This window comes from Pseudochaenichthys georgianus, chromosome 22 (genome assembly GCF_902827115.2).
Source record: "Pseudochaenichthys georgianus chromosome 22, fPseGeo1.2, whole genome shotgun sequence".
NCBI classification, from domain to species: domain Eukaryota; kingdom Metazoa; phylum Chordata; class Actinopteri; order Perciformes; family Channichthyidae; genus Pseudochaenichthys; species Pseudochaenichthys georgianus.
This window is the reverse complement of record NC_047524.1, coordinates 29,862,626-29,879,246: the sequence shown is the minus strand read 5'-3', so window position 1 is coordinate 29,879,246 and position 16,621 is coordinate 29,862,626. Positions and strand designations below refer to the sequence as shown.

Sequence of the window (16,621 nt, the reverse complement as noted above, 5' to 3'; positions counted from 1 at the left end):
TTAGTCCTGTCGTAAGATGTGTTCACGTGACGTGAAGCGAACTCATGCCTCGTGTTAATCATTTGTGTTTACTTGCTTCACTACTCCCCCCTTCACTCGGGCTCAGTTCCTGCTGCTGGTACACTTGTGTGGATGAAAGTGTTCTTACCTCCCAGCCCAGTCCGGAGACAAAGTCCTCGTACGCCTGGCTGCCCGCGGTGTTGGTCAGTATAGAGTGTTTGTCCTCTTGGCCCTCCGCCACATAAAATACAGCTATTTTATGAGTCTCCCGGCTAGAAGGAAAAGAAGGAAACCGATCACTACCGAGAGGACAGCTACGGAATATCAGTTGCAGACAGAGGAATATAATATATATATATTAGGGCTGTCAAACGATTACAAATTTTAATCAGATTAATCACAGCTTAAAAATTAATTAATCATGATTAATCACCATTCGAACTATGTCCAAAATATGCCATTTCTTTATGTATATTGTTGTGGGAATGGAAAGATAAATGAAAGAAGGCGGATATATCAATTTAACATACAGTATCTATGTTTATTATAAAAAATGTCTGCATGTCAAAATGAAAGACAGCCCACACACCTATCAATCATCAAACCGTGGGGTCTCAATTCATTACGTGTTGATTTCTATCAACGGGGGAGTACTTCAGGAAAGTCGACGGGGGGGGGGGGGGGGGGGGAAGCTTTTCCAGAAGGCGGTTAGATCACCGGACGACAGAGTCGGTCTCCGTGTGCACAGACAGGCTGCTGTTAACGTTAAATGTAATGAAATGTACTTTTTAAATATTGGCCATGAGGGTTGTGCAATAGGTCGCCATTGTCAGTATGTGCGTCTGTGTATTGTGTTTGTTCAAACGGTGTATGACTGATGATATGTGTATGTCTCTTAATGTCCACTATGTTTGTATATGTACATGTATGCGGAACTGCAGGACGGAGTCCAGAACAAATTTCCTTACGGGGACAATAAAGTATATCGTATCGTAACGTCGGTCTGTACAACGGAATTGTGCCAAAAAACTACGCCAACCGGCTGCGGATGGAGACTTCTCCCCCCCCCCTTCACTGGAGAACTGCGCTAAAACAGCTGATCACAACGTTCACACTCTGTGGTCACGAAGTACTCCACTAGCCCCCCCCCCCCCATCGACGTTCCTGAAGTACTCCCCCGTTGATAGAAATTAACACGTAATGAATTAAGACCCCACGGTTTGATGATTGATAGGTGTGTGGGCTGTCTTTCATTTTGACACGCAGAAAAATGTTATAATAAACATAGATACTGTATGTTAAATGGATATATCCGCCTTCTTTCATTTATCTTTCCATTCCCACAACAATATACATAAATAAATGGCATATTTTGGACATAGTTCGAATGGTGATTAATAGGGATGTCCCGATCACCTTTTTTTGCTCCTGATCCGATTCCGATCAATTGATTTTGACAATCTGCCGATACCGATTTTTCCCGATCCGATCTTTATGCAATGCATTAAGAGAAAAAAAAGGTAACAGATAACGGCTGGTCATCCAACGCGATGAATTCAGCTATCTTGGCTGTTATTGTGTTGTCTCTGTTCTGGGGCAGTTTCTCTTTCCTTTTGAAAGTCTCTGAAAGTGTCGGTTGTTTCAGTGCCGTTACCTGAGTGGCCGCTGTGTACTCGCCGTGTTGTTGTTGGTGTTTGTTTCTCAGGTGGCGTATTAGATTGGTCGTGTTGAACGTAGCTCTGTTCTTTCCACCACACGGAACCTCCGCCTTGCAAACATTGCATCTGGCTGTTACACTGCCTTCGCTTTCAACTTTATAATACTTCCAAACTCCTGACATTTTCTCTGTCCGACTCCCGAGTCACCAGCTGAACGTAGCCTCTCGTTAGCTTGCTGCGACTATTAGACACTGCGCCCACTCTGTTGCCAGATGTCAGAGACTTAAGCAACCAGGTCTGAAAACAAGCCCAAAGAAAGCAACACATACATGATGTGTAATTTTAAACCAAAACTAAGTCCTCAGGATGACTTTAAGATGTGAACATGGTCATTTTTGTTTTGTAACATTAAATAAAATAATAAAAATATTTTATATAAAAAAATAAATAATAATAATAATTCCCGATCCCCTTCTCCCGATTCCGATCTTTTGAAAATCACGTGATCGGCTCCGATCCCCGATCACGTGATCGGATCGGGACATCTCTAGTGATAATCATGATTAATTAATTTTTAAGCTGTGATTAATCTGATTAAAATATATATATATATATATATACTAGGGCTGTCAAGTTAACGCGTTATTAACGCAAAAAAAAATTAACGCCACTAATTATTTTAACGCGATTAACGCATGTGTATTTTTTTTCCTCGGCCGCCCCGTAGTTTCAGAGCGCATCGAGTTTAAAATACCATCTGCTGTGCTGACAGTCCCGCTCCTGCCGCCCGCTTGTGGCAGACCACACTTCCACGCTCACCGGCAGGCACCGACTGGCCATCGGGAGCACCGTGTGTGTGTGTGTGTGTGTGTGTGTGTGTGTGTGTGTGTGTGTGTGTGTGTGTGTGTGTGTGGCCCGAGAGAGAGACCTTACGTGCATTGTTGTTGTTAGCATCTGGTGCTAGCTAGCTGCGCTAACGGATATAAGGAGCTGATTAAATGAAAACAGAGTCGCGACATTTCGCCACAACTGCACCGAGCACTTGACTTGATGCAGGAAGCCAGACAGCGGGACATTGTAGGAGAAGTCAGCACACTCATGATTGCAGCAACATGATTGCAGCGTCCAGGCAGCTCCCGTTCGAGCATATGCCTTGAGTTGCACATAGCTCCAACGATCCCACACACACACACACACACACACACACACACACACACACACACACACACACACACACACACACACACACACACACACACACACACACACACACACACACACACACACACACACACACACACACACACACACACACACACACACACACACACACACACACACACACACACACACACACACACACACACACACACACACACACACACACACACACACACACACACACACACACACACACACACACACACAATTTGTATTGTATGAGAGAGGTTCCAGGTTGAATTGAGGCGAATATTTGTAATGTTCAGAGGTTGTTGTGTTTAATATAGAATATTTGTCATTGTTCAAATGATAATAAACATTAGCATAAAGCATATTTGTCCACTCATATGTTGATAAGAGTATTAAAAACTTGACAAATATTCCTCTAAGGTACATTTAGAACAGATAAAAAATGTGCGATTAATTTGCGATTAATCGCGATTAACTATGGACAATCATGCGATTAATCGCAATTAAATATTTTAATCGACTGACAGCCCTAAAAAATTGTGTTGTAAATTAAACATTTTCATAGATTTCTTAGACAGCTTCATAGACTTTGACAGCACTATCATCAGTGTATGTTCCATTAATGTGTATTTTCAGATATTTAACCACTTGAGCCATCAATATTTAGTCTTTTTCCCCCCCTCTACACCAAACCTCTGCCAAAAATAGCAGATCTGTAGTAACTCTGGGGACCCCCTAGGGGTCCCGGACCCCCTGTTCAAGACCCCTGCTGTAGACTATATGTTGAGCCAGCTACGCTTTTAGGCGCGAGCAACCATAACAGAAAATAACAGTACAGTGTTTGCTACTGTGTCACCTTAATGTTGATGTATCTGCACCAGAATGGGAGAAGAGTCCGAAAAGAATACTCTGTGAGATGGAGACCAATGACGAGGCTGACACTACTAAATGGGTTACCAAGCCCAATTGGCGATACGTCGACAGTGATGAAGAGGAGGAGGAGAAGGAGAAGAGTCCTGCTAAGAAGAGGGCTCATCTGGACGAAGAGGAGAGACCTATTTCCAAGAAAAAGGTAACTGACTGCATCCATTGCGTGTTGTAAAGGTAAGTTTAGATTTAGCTGCATAACAGTAACTGTTTAAGGTAAACAATCAACACACACTGTGTGTGTGTGTGTGTGTGTGTGTGTGTGTGTGTGTGTGTGTGTGTGTGTGTGTGTGTGTGTGTGTGTGTGTGTGTGTGTGTGTGTGTGTGTGTGTGTGTGTGTGTGTGTGTGTGTGTGTGTGTGTGTGTGTGTGTGTGTAGGCTGCAAGTGAGATGCAGAGGGAGCAAGACACTTCAATGTGGGAGAAGAAAAAAATGCAGCAATTCCAGACAATTAAGTGCTGTGGGGGGTCACACATTGGATAAGATATTGATTTCAAACCATGTCAGTGGGCTGCAGCATCAATTATTTTTGAAAGTGTAATACATAAGAATCAGTTGATTGTTACTATTAATGATCAGAGATTCATGTGATTGGTTGTTGGTCGCGTAAAGTCCCCAAGCTCAAGACACGCCCACTGCCAAGCGTCAACGCACACCGCCGTGTGTAGGGGCCGTAAAGGTTTTTGGAAATGCTTGAAGTTGTCGTCTACGTCTGCATGTTTAAGCAGAGCTGTAGTGGAAAAGGATCAACCTGTAAAAGATCCCATGTCATGGCCATTTCTACTGATCATAATTCCATTGTTGAGGAAGACTGAACTCCATTTAAACGAAAGAGAAGCCCCCGTTTCCACTTCAAAACACGCTGAATCTGAAATTGTACAGAAATAATGTGTGTGTCAATCAATCGTGTGTGTGTGTGTGTTTCCTCTGTACCTTGCAGGGTTGTGGGTCTTCATCACCAGGTTATTCTGGATCAGAGTGCTCACTGAAGACCAGGTTGTGTACTTACTGCCCAGATCTGGCTACAAACACATAAAAGTTAACTGAATTAAAATACAAATATTCAGGACGCTCTGATCAGGGTACCCTGTGCCGTCATATCAGTCAATAAATGGCCAATAAAAAAATGGTGCTCAAGCTAATTTTGTACCAAAAACATTAATATTTCATGCCTACAGACTCAACTTTTTTTTTTAATAAAGAGTATTATTAGGAAGTATTTTCAATTGGAGTATTTTCTCTGCTTTTGATGACAATTTATGAGTAATAATAATGGCTTATTGTTAACAGGACATCCCAACACAAGTCCCTTTTTATATATTAGTTTCAGAACATCGGTGTGTTCATTTTCACTACATAATCCTCCACAAAGAACTCCCTTAATATTGAGTAGAATAGAGAGTAGGAGTCAGCCATCTTGTTTTTTCAAAAATGGAATGCCTGGGCAAAGTTACCCAGAATGCATCTTCACTGTTGCCATGGCCACATCTCTACATGTGAGCATTGTGCAGACATTCCAAGTGATGTCATGATGACGCTGTAATATGCTTTGTGACATCATCGATAGTTCCAAATTGGAACCTGCGAGGAGACCAATTTGAGTTTTAAGCCACAGCATATCTTGGCTTAGCAGACACCGGTCCGACGCTGACAATACACCACGAAATTCTGTTTTTTCCCCGTGAAGAAACAGTTAGGTATTACCAGTTGCTACTGTGTGTGTATCATTGTCATCTTAAAAAAACATGTCCTGCAATAAGGAACAAGTGGAATTGGGAGGTGACTACGCTGGAGTTAGGAGGACTCTTGGGGAAGTTCAAGAACATCTCAAGACCCTACATGTGAAAATTCAATCCACACAAAAACAGTTCGGCAGCTTTCCAGCGCTGGGGGAGCAGTTTGACGCTCTGAAGGCAGAGGGAGATGTCGCGAGGCGCAAGTGTGCCTACCTCGAAAAAGTAGTGAGGGTTCTTAGTGAGAAGATCGAAAATAACGTTACCGTAGAGGCGATGTTCCAGGGACTAATCCAGACAAACAAGGAATTGGAGCATGAACGACAGATCCTCGAGGGACAGATGTTTGACCAGATAGATAAGCTGGATAGCATCGATGCGATCAAAGCCGAGCATGAAGCTGCACTACGTGGACGGAGAGAGCTCGAAGCACAGATTAAAGAGGTGCGTTCATCGATCCAATGCTATTCTGCTGCAGAGGAAACGCTCAATGCATTGAGAAGTGACGCAGAGGAAACCATCAGAGTAAATGGTGGCCTTGAGGAAGAACTTGAGTGTCTCAAGCAAAGGAAAGAGCAACTTCAGGATCGTTTCCAAGTGTCTAAGGCAGAGATAGAGACGGTTTTACAGAAGAACCAGGCTCTGCAGCAGGAAGTGGACGATCTCTCCAGGGAGCTTGAAAATGAAAGCATGGTGCAGTTTGAGATGGATGAAATGAACCATTCGAAATATGAGGAAAGGAGCCAAACCGAAGACTTGCAAGAAGAGATCTTTGAGCTTTCAAAGAGGCTTCTGGGTTTCGAGGATCTTCAGGTGTCATACAAAATTGCGAAGGAAGAAAAAGAGTTGATTTTCCAGCAAATCCAATTGTTGCAACAAAAGAAAGTCGAGTTGTGCCAAGAACTTGAGAACGAGGACACCATTAGGGAAAGTTACAACGCAATGGTGACAGAAAAAGCCGCCATGAGCCTCGAACATGTCTCCCTGCGAGAAGAAGCTTTGCAGCTCAAGAAAAGGCATCTGCGTTTCATGGAGCTCGAGGACTCTTACAAGGAGGCGAAAGCTGAGAGAGAGGACGTTAAGAGGAAGAACGAGGCTTTGATGAACAAGATCCAGGGTTTGAGCAATGAGGTTCACAAGGAAAAAAATCTCAGGATCAACTACGAGGCTTTGAAGGCATCCAACGAGACCTTGGGGTGTGATAGTGCCGCCATGGGGAAGGATCTCGTGGAACTTAACCTAGAGATTGGTGTTTTGAGGAAGGGTCGTTCTCAGAACAAAACTCTGCAGGAAAAGATGAACGACCTGCAGTCTATGTGTGATGAGCCGCTGAGGGAAAGAAACACAGCGGTTCAGAATCCTAACGGCGATCAGGACCGAATGAACAGCTTGAATGTGAACAACGTCACCGTTCACAATGACTTCCTTGAACACATGAAAACGTTTGGGGAGAAAAGAGCTCAGCAGGCCAAAAACACCGCGGATCAGAATCCAAACGGCGATCTCGGACAAAGGGTCCAAGAAGATCAAGACCGAATGAACGGCTTGAATGTGAAGATCGTCACCGTTGACAATGACTTCCTTGAACACATGAAAACGGTTCAGGAGAATCGAGCTCAGCAGGCCAGGAGATAAAAGCCACTAACTTATCCGTGGCATAGCGGGTTTTCTCCGGGAGCGCCGGGTTTTTCCCAAAATGGACGATTTAAAAAAAACAAACATTAGTAAAATATCTTAGCATGACATCAGGGGGCTTAGATATTCTTCCAGCAAGCTACAATTGCCACGAGATAAATACCACGGGTTAAAGTTCATTAACTTGTCCGTGGCATAGCGGGTTTTCTCCGGGAGCGCCGGGTTTTTCCCAAAATGGACGATTTAAAAAAAACAAACATTAGTAAAATGTCTTAGCATGACATCAGGGGGCTTAGATATTCTTGCAGCAAGCTACAATTGCCACGAGATAAATACCACGGGTTAAAGTTCATTAACTTGTCCGTGGCATAGCGGGTTTTCTCCGGGAGCGCCGGGTTTTCCCAAATGTACGATTTAAAAAATAAATAAAACATTATTAACATAATAACTTTATTTTAATTCAATAAAATGGATCTCTTTTTTTATTATTACATGTTAGACGCTTTTATCCAAAGCGACTTACATACTCAATACTGTGGACAATCCCCACAGGAGCAATTTGGGGTGAAGAGTCTCAGGGACACAACGACATGCTGACTGCAGTGGGGTTTGAACCTGTGACCCCCTGATCCCAACACCTAGGCACTAATCCACTACGCCACACGCCTGCATCTTAATCTAGAACTTGGAGTTTTGAAGAAGGGTCGGTCTTATGTGGTGACATTCGATCACTTGGATGGTTTGAAAGCGGAAAATGACCTTCTGCTAAATAATCTGGATGATGTCAACGAAGAGATTGAGGTTCAACGGTGACTTTTAAACATTATTAAGATTGTCTTAGCATGGCATCAAGGGGCTACACATGTTTTACCAGCAAGCTACAATTGCCAGGCCTTACATTCATAATGTCAGCGGAGGGAGGGGGGGCGGTGCTGCGGAACAGCAGAGTGGCGAGGGAGAGCTGTCATCTTCCCTTTACAAGCTTCAAACATGTATTAATTGTGTGATTTTGGAAATAAAAGTTTCATATTCTGAAAGCCAAGACTTTGTTTATTTAAAATCAAACAAAACACCTGAACCCCGAAAAACTATTTTTTTTTACGCAAATCCACGTTTATTTTGAAATGAGACTTTGCGACTTCCGACTGATTTCGGTAGAGCAGAGGCCTGTACTACGAAGCCGGTTCAACCTAACCTGGATATGTTTGAGTTAGCCGGTTGGCCTAATCCAAAAAATATGCGCTCTCGCTAAACGGTCCTACGACGCGGGTTATCAAGTGGATCGCTCAAGCCAGCCGTGCCCTATCTAGCTAGGTGAGCGTTCACATGCAAGGGGTGGTATTTGGAGCATTCGACCAATCACAAACATGGAGAAGCGCACTGACAGCGCAGCGTCATACTTCCTGAATGAAAAGTTAACTACAGTGGCGGGCCGTGCATTTCACACCTAGGCCTTCAGTGATGTCCGACACAGTCCAACCTGAATTATTCCACCTCTTAATACCATCATTATGACGCCATGGCTCTAGAAACTATACATTTAGACAGAAACGCAGTATAAACGGGCGTTGCATCACCTTAACATACTCAAGTACAACAGAGTTATATTAATATTTCTGAAGCATTTATAATCAATATATCCGCATTTACAATTAAGAGTGTTAAACTACCAGCTTTAAGATCGCTTGGATACTGTCAAAACTTAAAAATAAAAGGGGCTTTTAAGGCATTAGTCTACAAAGTTTTATTAAGTCCACCAAAAGTATGTGAGCTTTAACAAGTGTGTTCACTAAACAGCGCATTGTCGCACCCAAAGCAGTTTCATTTAAGAAACGTGACGATAAAGACACAAACTATTCACTGAAAATAAAAGAAAACAAACAATTAATTTGCATTTGTTCATGAGGATATATTTGCGACAGTGGTGAAAGTGTATTCCTAGCCCTGAATGTCCACTTTGATAAAGGTTAAACCAAAACAATTCAACAAGTCTCCTTGAGTACTTTTACTGCACAGCTGAGCCAGTGCGCCACACACATCTCTATACCTCTTGCAGAAGCATCAAACATTTAGTTTTTATATATTTGTCATTTTAATTACATATATATTAATTCGTTAATATTGATTTAATATTAACGACATAAAATGACAAAAATATATTAAAAAAAAAAAAATGCTTTGTACTCACCAAAACAACTGATTATTTGAACACAAAATCCATCCTCCTTTCTTTCCTCAAGAAGACTTCAATGACTCTGTTGTACAGTTTATCTGTGCGTTTCAGTTCCACCAATAAGTCCCTATTTGTGTTCACCCTTTCGTTGTGGAGCTCCGCACTTGTTAGTTGAGCTGTAGATCCACTCGGGTGTCCCCAAAGGTTTTCAAAAGCACCATTGCTTGTAAGTGCCCAGCCGTGCTTTGGTGTCTCGTTGCTGCCTTGGTTAGACAACTCAAGTTTGCAAATCCAGTGTGGCTCCAAACACCAAATCGATCATTTGCAAATAGCAGGCATTCCCAGCATTACAATGTGCAGTGCCTCTCGGAGGCTGTGAGCCAGGGGTACCGCTCGTAGTTAGTGATTTGAAAGTGGCGGACAAACCCTTTTCCCCGCTGTGATAGGCTCGCTAGCGTCGGGGTTGGCCGTTCACTTCTCACAATGTCTAGCTTTTCTTGAAAAGTTCGTCTTGAAAATGGCGTTGTAATTATATCTGCCACCAAATCGATCTCTTCTCCTCCTTCAGCCATTGTGGGTTGAACAAAAACAGCTTGTAGAAATCTACACAAATTAGCTCGTTCAAATTCAAGTTCAGTTTGCTAGCTCTACATAGCTCTGCCTCTCAATAGTGCGTATCCAATCAAAAGACGTGCACGTGCTGACGTCATCGTACGCCTGCTAGCTGGCCCGTTGTCGCCAACTCAAAATCTGATTGGTTAACGCCACAGGTTTGTTTCCGTTCACTTTAAGCTACAGGCGCCGGCACTGTTGATTCTGAAGGCCTAAGGGCAGATTTCTTGGACCCTGGCAACACATTATGGCTGAAATATGATTGGATAAAAGCTCTAACATAAAGGCCAGCCCTCCAAATCTTGTTCTGAGGCTGGAAGCAGCGCAACCAAGAGGAAAGCTATGAAATGAAAAGAATAGACTATGGGGAATAATTTAATACATATTTGTGGAAAAAATATATCAAAATTAAATTTATATTCTGATGATGTTTAGGCCAGCAGAGAAGGCCTTGCTGGCCCTGACGGCCCACCACTGGTTAACTATAATATTAGTCAAATATGAAGAAGTTAAACTTTAAACATCCATGACTTAAACACTTTATCCAGGATCAGAGCCACAGAGCTGCACCTGCAAGGTGAACACAGCTGGAACAGAACAAGTGTTTGAATGCGTACATTAACAGGTTTATGATATCACTGCCCCGTCTAAAACACGATCTGACTTCAATTACATTTGTCTCGAGTGTTTCCTCAACTCAACGTGTTGCTAAAATAATACTTCTGCATCCAGTCTGTGACGCTGTGAGTGTTGCACGGCCAGATACGGCTCAGCTGACTCAGATAAGGAGATATATGATACATTATGAAGTGATATGCCGCGGACTGTACTTAATGTACTCTGATCCGGTTACTGATGTTGTGGCAGATATGTAAGTAAGCTTTCTTAACGCTAATGTTATAATAGTCAGATTGCTCTGAAGATGGGAGGTGATATTCTAACAATTCAGGAGTTGAGGGATGCAAACTTGGCCCTGAAAAATGAAGCGCAAGTATTATTGTATTGCAATATTGGTTTAATTCAATCGGATAGGACTTTTCTGTTTTGTAAATGTGCTGTCAATGGACCGTGTGACAACTTAGATGCAAATAGCATCCACGTTGCTTGCAGCTATGGTGATCTGATGATTGTAATTGGTGTGATTTTATTTGTTCCCTTCTGTACAACCCCACACTAGATACTCCTCAAATGAAGGAGGACATTGCCTCGCTTGCTGGAAGAGTAAGTTCCTCTTATTTGTATCACTTTATTTTACTTGTTACTTAATCAGAGGAGGAGATTTTTATGATGTTAGGCTGATTAGGGCAATTCACCTGCTGTTTGTATTTTTAATTGTTCAGAAATGATAACATACTGTCTTCCTTCTCTAACAAGTGTGCAGCAACCTCAAAACAATTGCAGGTGAGTAACATTGTTCTTGTTCTAAGGATGCATATTTTATGGTGTGACTCTGTAGGAGGCAATAGTCTAGAAATGTGTGTTTGTCCAGGGCTCATCTCAACAGTGCCAAATTGTTCATTGCCAACAGGCCAAGAACCTCCGCTTTCACATGTGTATTATATCCTAATGGAAATCAAATCAATGGACAAAAACCTTGGACAAATTAGTCATATGTCATAGAAAGCTAACTACAAAATAATTTCATCCCCCTTTAATTCATCTTGCTTCTCTTGTGAAAAGCCTCAAAATACTGTGGCAGCTGCAGAGCCTCAGAAGAAGCAGCCTGGTGATGACGATGATGATGGTGGTGGTGATGGTGGAAATAACAACAAAGTAAGTAACAAGTCAAAAATGTATCTATAAGCTCTCAAGGCGGGAGGCGGGAAAACATATAAATTGGCCTACCAATACATTTATATGTGATGTATTTTTCAGATTGAAATTGTGAAGGGGTCAGGAGTCTTTTGCGTACCACCTCTGGCACATGGTGCGAACTCTCCTCCTCGGCACGTGTCCCCTTGAAGCTGCTTCAGAGCATCCTCAACGGTAAAAAAAAAAAGCTACTGTTCAAAATCTCTTTAAATCAATCCTGTCATTAATAAAGAAAGGCGTGTGTTCTTCTTTCTAAACTGATTCACCTAAGAATGGAAAAACTGAACTATTTTCTTACCCTCTGTTTTCGCTGCTGCAATTTGTTACGAGTAATGTTTTTTTTACAATTGTCCCACACTCGACTCTAGCCCAGTGGTTCTCAAACTTTATCATTTCAAGGACCCCCATAACTCAGAGTGTATGATTGGAAACCAAATGTGTATGGGTCTATTTGGAACACCCCCAAGGAACCTTGAGTGTCATTTGTCCCTGGACAACCACTCTAGCCTAAAGTGTGGGCCATTAGTATGTAAACATTAGCTGCTGCAGATCAGCAGGATTACCCACTTTTCATTTGCAAAATAATAAATGATGAAATATGACTTTAGGTGGCAAGCCAAAGCGAGGTGATGGGGAGCAGCTGGAAGCCCTGGACCCAGGGAAAAAGGCGGCCATAATCGGTGAGTAAAAACGAATGAATTTAGAAAGGAAAATAAAAGTTAATAGAGATGCCTCAAGTTGACTACTTTAACCATCCCTGTTTCACTATTTATTAGCTATCAGTGGTAGGAACAGGATCAGCATCAGGTAAGTGAGGAGGACACCCGTTAATGGTATCTGCACGGATTAGCTACTGTAGGGTGATCACTACATTTTCAATGGCTCACTTCTTGATCACAGCTCTCTTCTAATAGAACCCATGTTCTGGGCTAGCGTGCTTCCTCTGTGGTGTCCTCTGTGGTGTCCTCTGTGTTATAGATTGTGTAGTCGTTAATAACCCCATGACACTAATTGATCTCATCTGCAGTGTTAAATAACCAGCATCTTCACCCTTAATCAATGACCAGCCCTTTGTACTGTGTTTGTGCCATATCATGTCTTTAATTAATGTTCTTGATTGCAATGCATATGTTATTGCTCTTCTGGTAAACAACCTGTGCTGATGATCTCTGTTGTTTGTATACAAGTGAAGTTCATGTGATGTCATTTTTTTTTAAACAGTATTTTGAAAAGCCAAACTTTACCTAATTCTAACTAATAATTGTAAACTTAGCAGCTTCTTAGACAGATTTGGTAAATGCACTGACTTTTCAGATAATTCAAAAATAATAGTAATGATATATGAAACAAATCACTAATAAAATAGATCATCTGTTTGAATAAAGGCTTTGGGCTTTATCTGCCAATAAACTCACAGGGGCGCTCGTGTACACTACACCAGGTGGTTTGGCAACACTTTGGAGTGGAATGCTTGGAGTCTGTAGAAGACTTGGAGCATTTTTACACTGTCATCTCATTATGTCCTTTTCTTTTCTCTGTCGAGGCAACAATGAAGAAGTGGCCACACACAACGAAGGGCCAGCTGGGTACAGCCATCAACAACAAGCTGACAGAGCTCAGGGCTCGCCAAAAGCAGACTAAATAATTGACATTTATTGACAATAAATGTATGTTAATGACTTATACATTTTGTGTGTTGTATTATTTTATGTAAGTAGGCTATGTATAAACCTTGAACATAGGTGTAAATAAACATATATGCACATATAGGCTAAACTTATATGCACATATATGTGAAACTTATATGCACATATGTTTTACATATATGTGAAACATATATGTGCAACCTATATGTGCATATAAGTTTAGCCTATATGTGCAACCTATATGTGCATATATGTGCAACCTATATGTGCATATATGTGAAACCTATATGTGCATATAAGTTTAGCCTAAAAATGATAAAAATACGGCGAAGATATTAAAATATGTGTTTCTATTATTCATACTTCTGAAATATATCTGTATTAACTTTATATCATCGTATGTCCGTGTTTATTGGGTATTTTTGCATGAAACAAAGACTGGCATATAGTTTCAAGCCAGTACTTTCGACAGAAATACACATATACATCCTGTTGAGCAGGATCTACAGTTTCCAGTATTTTCCGTTTCGTAAAATGATCAAATATGGCGAAGATATTCAAATATGTGCTTCCATTTTTCATACTTTTGAAATGTATTAACTTTTATATCATCGTATCTCCGTGTTTACTGGGTCTTTTTGCATGAAACAAAGACTGGGATATAGTTTCAAGCCAGTACTTTCGACAGAAACACACGGCAATGTTGTCCGGACTGTTGTTTTTATGCGGCACCGGCTTGAACAGGTCATGTGATCTGATCACGCCGGTGTGACGGTCGACTCCAAAGGGTTCATATTAAATACATATAAGTATTTTTACAACTTGTATTTAGAAATACTCTGTTGTAATTATTGATGCATACATGTGTTCATCCATTCAATGTGGCATCTGCTATAATGGGGTTAATGTATGATATTACTTAATAATACAATACATTATAATATATGATATGATAATTACATTTTAGTTTTATTCATTTGCATGCAGGTCTCCCTTGAAAAAGAGATCTATGACCTCAATGGGACCAATCTGGATAAATAAAGGTTTGAAATGAAATGAATTTCTTATTTCATAGTTTCTCATTATTATTATTTGTATCGCTCATCTTATTTTTGATTTTATTAATCTGTGTGAATCTGTGCTGTCCTGTTTTTCACTCTCACCCTGTTGCTGTTTGAACTACTGAATTTCCCCACGGGATTAATAAAGGTCCATCTTATCTTATCTTAATGTATAATGTATATGTATAACCAAAGTTAGCCATGGAGTGCCACAGGGCTCAGTGCTCGGACCTATTTTGTTCACGTTATATATGCTTCCATTAGGCAATATTATAAGGAATCATTCTGTAAACTTTCATTGTTATGCGGATGATACTCAACTATATTTATCAATCAAGCCTGATGAAATTAATCATCTAAATACAATTCAAGCCTGCCTTAAGGACTTAAAAACGTGGATGACCTTAAACTTTTTGATGTTAAACACGACCAAAACTGAAGTTATTGTACTTGGCCCGAAGAATCTACGAAACAAATTATCTAAAGATATACTAACTATGGATGGCATTAATTTGGCCTCCAGTGAGACTGTAAGGAATCTTGGTGTTATATTTGATCAGGATTTATCCTTTAACGCCCACATAAAATCAATTTCAAGGACCGCCTACTTCCATCTACGTAACATTGCAAAAATCAGGCATATCTTGCCTCAAAACGATGCAGAGAAACTAGTCCATGCATTTGTTACTTCTAGACTGGATTATTGTAACTCTTTATTATCAGGGAGTACCAAGAAGTCAGTCAAGTCGCTTCAGCTGATTCAAAATGCTGCGGCTCGTGTACTAACCAGAGTTAGGAAAAGGGACCACATTACTCCTGTTCTGGCTGCCTTACACTGGCTCCCTATAGAACACAGGATAGAATTTAAAATTCTTCTTCTCGCCTACAAAGTCCTTAATGGGCAGACGCCATCTTACCTTAAAGAACTCATTATACCCTACTGTCCTACTAGAGCATTGCGTTCCAAGAATGCAGGGTTGTTGGTTGTTCCTAGAATCTCTAAAAGTACAATGGGAGCCAGAGCCTTTTCTTATCAAGCTCCACATTTGTGGAATCAGCTTCCAGTTTGTGTTCGGGCGGCAGACACCCTATCCGTTTTTAAGAGTGCGCTTAAGACCTTCCTTTTTGATAAAGCTTATAGTTAGGGCTGATTAGATTCAGCCCCTAGTTTTGCTGATATAGGCTTAGTTTGTCGGGGGACATCTTACTTCTTCCTTCTCTCTGTCTGTACCTGTGTACTCTCATGTTCCGATTAACCCAGCTTCCCCACATTTCTTTCTTTTTGGTGTCTATATACGCTGGGATCCGGAGTCATGGATGATCCTGCGGTCCTATGTCCTGGATCGCGAGCGCTGGATCTTGAGTCGTGGCTGTGGTCCTGGATCATAGGTCCTGGATGGATATCCTCGTGGATTCATCTCCCTATTACATTATACACACATGCATTTCCAAACATTTGGACTACCTATGTTGCAAATGTATTATCTTTTCAATTTACACACGGCATCTATTGCACGTCTGTCCGTCCTGGGAGAGGGATCCCTCCTCTGTTGCTCTCCCTGAGGTTTCTCCCATTTTTCCCTTTAAACTGGGTTTTCTTCGGAAGTTTTTCCTTGTACGATGTGAGGGTCTAAGGACAGAGGGTGTCGTATTGTCATGCTGATGTTCTGTACACACTGTGAAGACCACTGAGACAAATGTAACATTTGTGATATTGGGCTATATAAATAAACATTGATTGATTGATAAGTTGATTTACTTCAATCTACTGTACAATATTACAAGAAATATACTGCATAAAGCAAACTATATACTTTATTTGATCTAAAATATTGATGTTTCTACAACACCCAGCTGTCTTTGTGTATTTTGTAGGGCTGTCAAGTTAACGCGGTATTAACGCAAAAAAAAATTAACGCCACTAATTATTTAACGCGATTAACGCATGTGTATTTTTTTTCCTCGGCCGCCCCGTAGTTTCAGAGCGCATCGAGTTTAAAATACCATCTGCTGACAGTCCCGCTCCTGCCGCCCGCTTGTGGCAGACCACAATTCCACGCTCACCGGCAGGCACCGACTGGCCATCGGGAGGACCGTGTGTGTGTGTGTGTGTGTGTGTGTGTGTGTGTGTGTGTGTGTGTGGCCCGAGCGAGCGAGAGAGAGACCTTACGTG

At 41.4% G+C, this 16,621-nt stretch overlaps 1 protein-coding gene and 1 long non-coding RNA gene across 10 annotated transcripts in view; one reads left to right on the top strand and one right to left on the bottom strand.

Moving 5' to 3' along the window:
- ralgapa1 (Ral GTPase activating protein catalytic subunit alpha 1) overlaps positions 1 to 16,621 on the bottom strand; it is a 102,718-nt gene that overhangs the window by 15,649 nt on the left and 70,448 nt on the right. For 6 of the 7 annotated variants that reach the window (XM_071201693.1, XM_071201694.1, XM_034111111.2 and 3 more), the window contains one exon: positions 149 to 272. In XM_071201693.1, coding sequence (XP_071057794.1) covers positions 149 to 272 — 124 coding nt within the window. Of the gene's footprint in view, positions 1 to 148; positions 273 to 1,416; positions 1,491 to 16,621 lie in introns of those variants that run through there. The other variant, XM_071201695.1, reaches the window with a different exon arrangement.
- Positions 133 to 15,111, top strand: LOC117467555 (uncharacterized). Of its 3 annotated transcripts, XR_011642497.1 has the most exons (10): positions 133 to 203; positions 3,731 to 3,921; positions 11,107 to 11,150; positions 11,304 to 11,330; positions 11,610 to 11,702; positions 11,805 to 11,915; positions 12,350 to 12,421; positions 12,518 to 12,548; positions 13,297 to 13,408; positions 14,375 to 15,111. It is a non-coding gene; the product is annotated as an uncharacterized lncRNA (long non-coding RNA). The 3 variants fall into 3 exon arrangements; XR_011642498.1 differs by having other exon boundaries at positions 11,304 to 11,702; positions 13,285 to 13,408; XR_011642496.1 differs by lacking the exon at positions 14,375 to 15,111 and having other exon boundaries at positions 13,285 to 13,426.